General features: G+C 27.8%; 1 protein-coding gene across 1 annotated transcript in view; it reads right to left on the bottom strand.

Annotated features, from left to right (window-relative positions):
* The window catches only part of LOC111641544 (FERM, ARHGEF and pleckstrin domain-containing protein 2-like), a 78,388-nt gene that overhangs the window by 3,763 nt on the left and 63,753 nt on the right, over positions 1–10,872 (bottom strand). Inside the window, exons 9-12 of the mRNA XM_023387721.1 lie at positions 5,566–5,647; positions 4,337–4,523; positions 4,009–4,059; positions 2,952–3,010 (exon numbers count right to left, since the gene is read on the bottom strand). Coding sequence (XP_023243489.1) covers positions 2,952–3,010; positions 4,009–4,059; positions 4,337–4,523; positions 5,566–5,647 — 379 coding nt within the window. The remainder of the gene's footprint in view (positions 1–2,951; positions 3,011–4,008; positions 4,060–4,336; positions 4,524–5,565; positions 5,648–10,872) is intronic.

The following is a 10,872-nucleotide window of genomic DNA, read 5'->3' as shown; positions in this document are numbered from 1 at the left end:
GTTGAAACAAAAAAAGTTATGCATTCCATCACGTGCATAAACAGTGTCGTAATTCGCCAAGTGCAAATCAGCAAATTCGTAAAATTTTTGTTTATTTTGAACAATCCGGATAATCGAAAATCCGTATAATGGAGGTCCGGATAATGGAGGTTCTACTGTATTTTATAATTAGTAAAATTAGACTTAAATGGAAGACAATATCAAATTTTAAGAACTTCTAAGTAAATGATAATTCTATTTTTGTTTGTTTGTTTTTTAAAGAATAAATTAAATATATTTTTCTAACACAAAACGACTTCTAATCTTAACACTGCATTGAGTAATAACAATCCACAAAAGCTTTTTATAACAGTGATGTGTCCTTAACAATCTTCACTAACGTTTTTGACCTACACCGAGGTCTTCTTCAGGTGCTGACTAAATGGTGTCTCCCCTTGACCGTTGGAACGATGTCGCCCGAGATGTAAATAATGCGCATATCGCGTTTCACCCCTCCACTTGTCCCAGTTCGAATTCTTTGAATAAGTATCTCCGCGCCTGCGCGATCGTCTCTCCGTCTTTAAAGTTGATGCAGATGCCCCCCAATGTTGGCTTTATAAATCTCCCAGGCCTCCAGGTGATGGATGTGATTACGTGAGCATTAATTGGATATTAAAAATAACAGGCACACCACCACCTTGTCGGCCTACATTACCGACCCTGAAATTCGGGTGGACTTCCAAAACACCAAAGTAATCAGACAGGCATTTCGTATTGATCACATCCATCACCTAAAGGCACCAGGCCTTTAGGTGATGGATGTGATCAATATGAAATGGACTTTAAGCGTGCACCGAATTAAATAATGACAAAGTTTGTCAATAACAAAATCAAATATTTAATTAAACTTCTAGTAATAAACTATATACAGTATTTAGTAAAAATCAAACAATAATTTATTCAATGAAATTCAACAGAATCAATCCAACAAACTCAAATCAATCTATTTCTAACTTAATTCTATTCCCCTTTGGATTCGACAAAATCAAAGAATTAACTTATAAACAATAATTCTTATAAATTAAAGATCCTAATCGTCACCTCAATATACTAGGAACCTATTTCCTCAAACTCTCAAGACTTTCTATAATCGTCGATCCACAAATCGAATAACTTCAAAATCCTATCGGACACCTCTCTCGTTCACTGCTACGAAGCTCACCAAAGCTCGTTGCTATCAGGAATTCACCTCGTTCGTTTTCACTTGAGTTAGAGGCTTTATAGTGTGAGGTGACGTCACAATTCTGAATGAGCTCACTCTCCTCATTTACATACTTATCTGTAACATTAAATTTTTCTTGTTTATCTGGCAGATTATTTTCCGACAATACTTCGCTAACCTTTTACATTATTCTTTTTAACAATTATCGGGATGCTTTATTCTTTTAAGGTTTAGCGATTCCTAACTGGGTTGTGGGGTCTTCCCCCCCTTTTTTTCGGTGCGGACTTACTTTTTTCCGCTTGGGAAGCGCAAGTGTGCGCGAGTTTTTCTACGGCGCTTTTCTTTCGTCGGTGAGTTGGTTTTTCTTCTATTTTTAAGTTACTAAGGTGAATGGTGAGGAAACCTTCGTCTTAACTAAACATAAGCCCCAAACAAAATATAATGAAAGCAAAATAAAAGTAAAATAAAAATAAAGCTCAGACTTGGTTCCTTACAATTATTTGCAATGTCATCTTGATGCCCCACAACACGGACTTGCAACATTCTTGTAGTGTCTCCAATGTACTGTACATTGTCATAGCTCATGATAATGAATGTAGCAATGGAATTGTGTAAACCCCAAATTTTTGTGTAAAGCAAGATTGTCCCTGTCATTAAACAATCTATATGAAGTAAGCTGGGAACAATTGGTAAAATAAAGCCATGAGTTTTAAAGACATGGGCTATGTGTAAAGATAAAAAGCCCACAAAAGAATTGGGGATAAACAATGCAGTAATTGTGTTTATTACAAAGGAATGTCTGTGAATATATTGACTTCCTAACATGGTTAAAGAGATATCTAAATTTGGTTGGCTAATATCCTGCCCTACACACTGTGACAGAAATAATCTGTAACTCTTTAGTAGGTAGATGGAACTAAGAATGCTCTACGTATGAGATGGAAATGGCTGAATTTACAAAGGATGGAAACTGGAAGGCAGTGGCAAGGACAATGTGTGGCAACATACCAGCCTTCTTGTGGACAGAAAACATAAGTCCAGCAGGCAATCTGTGTATGAATAAGTCTAAAAAGAGTATCTCCACACCTTGTTCTTGCTCTATAGAAAAATTAATTGTGAAATGGACAGAAGATTACAAGTTTATAAAGATATACAACTCTTCCTCAGTGCTATCCCACAAGAGCAAGACATCATCTACATAATGTAGATATAAGAGTAGATAGCGAATGGCCAGTGGGGAACTAAAAGCTGTAAACTCAACATTCCTCATGATGAGTTCTGCAAGAGTGGCAGAGAGGGGGAGCCTATGGGTACTCTGCATTTCAGTTTGTAAAAGGTACTGTTAAATTGAAAGTAATTGTTTTCTGTGGGGATCTGATAGCAAAACAAGATACTTATATTTTAAAATAGCCCATTATATGTTTTGTTCTATTCTTAAGTTTAAAATTGTATTTGATTTCATTGCCTGATGACAATGACTAAGTCACTAAAAGTACTTGCAAATTTTATTAAACTATGTGTTTTTAATGTCATTTTTAGTGTGGTTTTTTCTACAGCTCTATTAAAACATTTCTAGATTAATTTCAAAATTTTGATTTTTCAAAATGCACAAATTATTATATAAAATAAATATAATAAATTTAAATTTTAGTTATACTTTAGTTTAACTATGTTTCTTAAAAAGAAATTGAATTTTAAATAAATTCAATTTCTATTTAAGAAACAGTTAAAGTTACATTAAGTTACTTACCAAATATTTGATTGATAAATCTTGTGAATTGATTGCTTGTTTGAATTGTAACAGTGTTTCTAAAGATAAAATTAAAATCATGTTCTAAAATTAATTTTTGATTAGGAATAATTCAAAATGCAATTAATTTTTGTAAACTGTTTAATAAAGTTATTAAAATGGAATGGATATAACAATGAGTAAAAGTTTCTTCTTCTAATAGTGAGACTAATGATCTTTATCACATTTTTCTTATAAACAGAGATTAAGATTAAAATACTATAAAGTTGTAACAACCTAAATAATGGGATGAAAATTGATGACATATATGATGTCATCAAGAGCTATAAAAGGTGTCATAAATGTAAAGTTGGGTAGAGAACACAACAACCTTGGACACTGAAACTGTGATGTTTGTTTTGTATACTTGTGGTAAGTTTAAATCTTAATTTTTTTGTTAATGTATATATTTTCTTAAAAATTTTTTTAATTTAAAATTTGTAGCCCAAAGAGGAATTAGATAATACCAATCCAAAATGGATTATTAAATAAGCAAATAAAATGAACTGTTTTAATCTCGGTCTCTGTTTATTGTGGATAATTAAGAAAAATATGATAAAGACCACTAGTCTCACTATTAGAAGAAGCAATTAATTTTATTAAATTAAAAAAAGTGTAAACTATATTAATATAAATATTAATATGCATTCTTTATATTTATAGTTTGCATAAAACATACATAAATCATGGATAAAATATTCAATGAGTATTAAATTTAAAACTAAAATTAATATATTAATCTGTATATTGTCCAGTATTTTTAAAAATTCAAAATTTTTAGATATCAAAAATTGTGAATTTTGTTTTTTCATACATAATTATAAAAATATAAACATCCATAAACATGATTCTTAGATTAATGCAAAACAATTTCCAGATTACATCATGCTATATTAATACTAATAATTACTAATTAAATGTCAAGTAATTTAGCCTAGAGATAATGGTTAGGCACTATCTCTTGATAGATTTAACAATTATAACTAGATTGTGTTAAATTTTAAAATTTATTATTTACCTTTACAACTACCATAATCAGGATGAGACTGTTCATAATGCTTCAATATTTCTGAAAATTGCAACATAAAAATAATCTAATTTATATACAATATTGTTTTAAAAATAATGGAACATGCACCTAAATAATTCAAGCAATTTAAAATACAGTTTTAATTAATTGTTTCTGTTACTAGTTTCTGTAAATTTATGTAAAATTCAAAAAAGTAAATTCACATAAAATACTGTTGTTATTAAAACCAAAAATTAAAAAATAAAAGTATGATTTAAATAATTCATTTTGCTACAAAATTAAACTTTTAGAATAATGAATTTTTTTGCATCCTTACTTTTCAGAAGCAAATAATATTGTGATAGTCTATGTACAGGTCGTAAAAGAAAAGCAATTAAAGGCAAATAACATATCCTTTGCATTTCAAAACAGCGATACATTTGTTCAAAATATTCATTACAATAATAAGAATGATGCAGTTTTTCCAAAATCATTGGTAAAGTATTAATATATTTATTATATGTCTGTAAATAAAAATATTTTCAAAATTAAAAATTTAATTACTTACATTTGAATGGCTTAGTGGAAAAACAACATATCCCACAAAATTACAAAAAAAAAAACAAGTTATTAACAAATTTGAATTTGTGCATCATCAATTCATCTAGGAAACTTTCACAATTCAGTTGCATACCACACAGGTTGCATCCACATTAATAAAACATTGCATATTAAAATGATGGTGAACTGAATTGCAAATCTTCCTTTTTCTTAAAAAATTCCTAATGTGGTATATGCTATTTTTCCATCAAGCCTCTCATTTATTAAAATATGAAGTAAAATTAAAATAATAATTCTGTTTTTAACTATTTTTAATTACAGTTCTATTGTAAATTTATTTGTTATAAATCAATGAAATAGTTTCATATATTATGGGTATAGTACCTTAAACAGCTAACTTTAAATTTTGCAGTTTTTCAATAATGGAGTATTCCAAGTATATTCAATATGTTCTATTTAATTAATACGCAGATACAGTAAAACCTCATTAATATGCCTCCTTAAGCTGCCATTTTCAATGACACCAAAAATAACAGGCAAAAATTCATCTAAAACTTTCACAGTTCATTTACAGGCCACATAGGTTGCATCCATATTAATAAAACATTGCATATTTATATTTGTTATAAATCAATGAAACAGTTTCATATATTATGGGTTTCAGTTAAAAATAAAGATATTTTGTTTTGATTTTTGACTAAGATGATCTCTCTTTGCTAATCTTGCTAATCAGAAACTACACCAGTATAATAAGTCCTATTAATAAACTGAATCCAAGTAGACAGTATATACACAGAAACATACAATGATAAAGACATAGAGGGAAAAAGAATTAATAAAATAACTTTATTTTAAAATATTGATTTCACATATTTAATTATTTATAATTTTTGGAAAAAATATTTAATAATAATTTTATAATTAAATTATTAATATATTATAAAGATGTTACCATTTAACAACAATTATTTAAAAAATTAATTCAACATTAAGATCACAAAATACCTCAATCATTCCAATGTTTTGTTCCAAAATTTCACCAATGCCTGTCATTCTTGTTGTTTGTGTTGGTCGTCCTTTTCCTTCCCTTAAGAAAAATTTTAAACTTAAGTAAATAACAAACAATTCACAGTAATTTATATCCAGACATTAACAATTTGTTCAATTACACAGGATCATTACTTATTAGTTATCAAATACAATTTGAAAATTATGGGAAATATATCAAGTAATATACATTAATGATTGTATGTTCATTCAAATTCTTAAATTCTAAAAGACTTCTAAGAGTATACAATTAGTGAAAATTGTGGCTTCAAATCTAGTTCTTTTTTGCAGACTTTTCTAAATAGTATAGTAGTATAACATAACAAATTGCTAATGTTAGATTAAGTGTGTAATTAATGGAAGAATATATATCATTAATTACATATTAATATATGCAAAGTATATAAAACTGTCAGATACTTTTGGAAATTACACACTAAAGTATACAAAAAATACAAAGACTAATCNACTGTAATGACTATACAAAAACTTTTTTGGGCCAATTGAATCTTTTTTCTATATTTCACCAAAGACTGATAATATACAATACAAAGATAAAACATAAATTTTCTTTAAAATGACTGACAAGATATTGCTAAAAGCACATACATGTAAAACACTTGATGCCGATCTTTGTAGGATCGAACGTTAGTTACTGATGGAATATAAGATGGAGGATTGAATTGGCCCAAAAAGTGTTTTTGTATGGTCATTACAATGTTAATATGTCTTGAAAAATGTTTAATCTTGTTTATGACACTTCTCTTTAGATTTGACACTGATATTTTAGCATTTTTCTATTGAGTCATATACAATATATAAAATATTATAATGATGATCTCTCTGGTGATTTACTGTTTTAACAGTCTAATTTCAGCAGTAATCTCCATTCAACTTGAACCTGCAAACTGAGTCCTATATTTTCCCAATTATTTAATTACTCAAATGAAATGTTTGAGTAGAAGCAGATTTTTTACAGAAAAACAAATTGGTTGCATTATATATAATTGGTAGTAAAATTTAATATTTGGTAAAAAAAAGTATCTATGCAAATCATCTTGTAGTAGGAGTATGAAGTAATTTTTCTTTAGCAGATGCCAACTACAAGATAATTCAAATAATTAAGATTAAGTCAGACTTATTGTCTCATAAGTCTGATATTCAGAAAAAAATTTGTTGAATGTTTAATTCACAATAAAATGCCAAATAGTGCAAAAAAAAAATGTAGAGTGAAGACAACTTCCATTGCTTAGAAGCTATACCACCAACTAAAAAAATTCAAATCAAATTCATGTAGTGTGTGAACAAGACAAAAAAAATGACTAGCATCATAATATTTTTATGTGATATGCAAAGAAAAACTAGCTCTCTGTGTAGAAAAGTGCTTCAAAATATGTCACCAATAAGCAACATATGAGTTTTTTTCAGTATAAATGTATACAATTTTCATTTTATAATGTTTTTGAATATTTTTTGAATAAATACTTTAAAAATTGCCATTGGCCTTTCCATGACATGGCAGAACTTACTGTATATGGAGTGATAGCATTATACTATTTATTATGTGGTAAAGAATAAGGAAAAAATTACTGGGGAACATGCGAGATCATTATTAATTTTTTATCTCACTCTCACATATGTTATGTATTTTGACATAACTTTCTCTTACGTTTGGACATTGATCATTAAGTTTGAGCACTTTCAAACATGTCATGTGACGGAATATGCAAACGAACCAAACAATTCAAACTCAACAGCATTTGGATTTGTTCAAATTTTTGTATTTGTGTTCAATCCAGCTGATTTACCTGAAGAAGAACCCAAAGGGGTTAAGAAAATGTTCGTTTTGGAAGATTAAACTCTGTACGCACTGGTTATAGGTTCAAGTAGGTCATATTTTGCAATAAATACTTTATTCTATAATGCCAAATTGATTTGTCATTCTTATTCTAGATAAAAATTAGCCACTTTTTTTAAAAATCTATTTACAATGAAAATGTTCATATCTGGCAAACAAAACAGACAACTTGTATTACATTTTGAACTTTTTTAAGTCATTTATTGCTCCATAAAATTATGGTCTATTGTATATTCTATACAGTGTGTCTATGGAAAGAATCATCTTGGGTATTAACCAATGAGCATCGGCCACTGATTGCTTAGTTGTGGCAAGTTACTTCCAGTTTCTTCCTCATTTGTTATACATGTCACCACCATTATAAACAGTGGAATGGAAAGCTTCATGGAAGCTTTATGGAAAGCTTTATGGAAAGCTCAATGGAAAGTTTTATGGAAGCTTCATGTTCTGATAATGGAATACAAGGAAGTTTGTATAGTAGTTATTAAATTCATGATTCTTTACAGTTAATGCATGCTATAAAAATTAACACAATTAATGAAAAAGTCATTATTCCATCCAGTGAGATAAAATAAAATAAATTTACTCATAAAATTATTTATTATTATGAATTACTAATAAATTTGAAAAAGTTAGTTAATATGTCAAGCAATATTTCACATATTGCTTGACATATTAAGCAAAAAATGCTGCCATTATTAGGAAATGTGCTAATTGGTTTAATTAACAGAAGCAACACCATGCATGACAGTGCTCTCATGTCGATTCTTTCTATAGACAGACTAGGTATCTTAAATATAACATTCTTCATCTGAAAACTTTTTATGAAATATTAACTAACTTTTTCAAATTTATTAGTAATTCATAATACTGTAATAAATAATTTTATGAATAAATTTTAAAGATAATATTCTATTTAAAATTTAAGTATTATGGCTGTGAAAAATTATAACACATACCATAAATGAATACAAGTCAATAATGAAAGCAACCAAAAGTCAATCAAAGCACAAAAATCATCCGATACATTTCAAAAAAATCAATTAGTTAAAATAAGATATATTCATTAATAAAAGCAATAAATTTGGATTCAACTATTAAAAATAAATTTTAATTTGTACATATAAATATTGAATATTTATTTATAGACAGTCTTTGTATAAACATTAATACATTAATTTTATAAAATACATTTAAATCTAACATGTTATGAATATAGTTTATTGTTATAATTATATAAAATAATTTTGTTCATACTTCAACATTATGAACTTTATTCAATTATCTAAAATTAAACAAAACATTTCCATCTCTTTCATATATAGAAAATGAATTCTTTAAAATTCTTCTTATATTAATGTTTAAGTAAGTAAGTAAGTGAAGTTTATTTGTAATAGGGTATACCTGTTACAAAAGAGAGTTTTGGGTGATATCCAAAATATTGATTTTGTTATATTATAACATATTAAATAATTATAATATATTGACATATTATCATTTTGTTTAACATTTTCATATATATACATACAAAGTTATAAACTTAAATAAATTCACTAATCACATAATACAATCACAAAAAAAAAACTTTGTTGCAGTTTATACAATTTATAAATAATTACAATAACGTCATATAAAATTTCTTAATATTTCCATTTGTTGATCTTATTCATCGCACGGAAGTTGTATCTATTGAATAACATTAGTATCTCCCTATAAAAACAAAACTTGTACTTCATAATTTTTTCGTCCGATGGTTTTTTCTATTTTTTTATATTTGAAGACAAGTTTGCCCAAATAGGGATCACCATTTTCTCTTTTGCGTTCTAGACAGTACATTTCCAGCTTCCATTCTAGGCTACTAGCTGCCAAAAAGTTTCAAAAAAGTCCTTTTAAAAAACAATGTACTGTCTAGAATGCAAAAGAGAAAATGGTGATCCCTATTTGGGCAAACTTGTCTTCAAATATTAAAAAACAAAACTTGTACATTTTGGGAAAAAACCCCACCTCTGAAACAGCACTCTCTAAAAAGTTCATAGTATTACTATTGAGTTTACTTCTTTTTCTATTTAGCCTTAATTGAATAAAGAACTTATAATGACAAAAACAAAATTCATATGCATAAATCCATTACTATATGAGTATCCTGAGATTGGATACATCACACAAGACTTTGTCACGTTATATCCCTCTTTAGTTTCTTGATATAAATAGGATTCAAAAGTATTTGGATCAGTTATGAATTTGATATAATAACCTCAGTAGTTTAGCTGGTAATTTTATTACAATTTCCTAAATTTACCCACATGGAGTATCGACAAGAAACAGCATAGACCAAGTCTGTTTCCAGTTCCCTGTTTCCATGAATTTGACTTTTAAAATAACAATTGTTTCTTCAATCTAATTATAATTATTCTATAATATCAATCAGTTCTCAAAAACCACTCAACTGAATTACTTTATTTATATTCATGTCATATGTATATTTTATGTTGTCTTTTATATAATAATCATCTCTTATAATAATTCTATTTCCATTACATTTTTCTTGTTTTATCATTGCTAATAGTTTTTTTCTCCTCAATCTGGATCTCATACATAAATTTGAAGTATTATTTTTTCCTTCTCTTTATTACTGAAATCACCTTTCTTTTTCCAGAATTCCTTAATAATCAAATTTCTATCGTAAGAGGAATTTAATGATATTTTCACTATAGGTTTGGTTTCACTGTTGGATAGTCTAACCAAACTTTCTGTATAACTATTAGTTATTTGCAAGTCCTTTTTTATGAAATAATTAATTTCCTTTTCATAATCAGTCAAATTAAAAGGAAAATTTATAATTATTATATTTTTATTATTTCTCACGTTAACTAGTTTGTCTATTTCATATTCCAACATACCTTTTAATTGGGAGTTATTCTTGGATGTTTCCTCTAATTCTTCTACCTTTTGAGAAAGTTTTGTCAACTCTCCATGAAAATGTTTATTTTCCTCTTTTAGAGCATTGACCTCTGTTTTAATTTCTTGTAGTTCAATATGAAGCTGTAGGATAGCTCATAAATCGATTTTAAAGTATATTGCGACACTTCCTGTGCCTATGCTCAGCATCACTTGATGCTTCAAAGTAATCATAAATTTTTGTAGCTCTCAAGGTCACAGGACTACTTTTGTTAAAAACTTCCTCTAATTGATAATAATCTTCACTAACTGTATCACTCAATTGCCTTTCCTTTTCCTTGAGATTATTCTTGCGAAATCTGCCTCACCTCCTTCTTTGCATATTTTCTTGGCACAACTATTGTGGAGATCGAGGCAAAGGATCTGGATTAGACCCAATCCCAGCAATTATTAATAAACACACAATTAAAACCAGAGATAACCTATTAACAAATGTCCAATAATTTAGA

Source organism: Centruroides sculpturatus, unplaced genomic scaffold (genome assembly GCF_000671375.1).
Source record: "Centruroides sculpturatus isolate CEXI.00-Female unplaced genomic scaffold, Cexi_2.0 scaffold151, whole genome shotgun sequence".
NCBI classification, from domain to species: domain Eukaryota; kingdom Metazoa; phylum Arthropoda; class Arachnida; order Scorpiones; family Buthidae; genus Centruroides; species Centruroides sculpturatus.
This window is presented reverse-complemented; position numbering and strand designations above follow the sequence as displayed.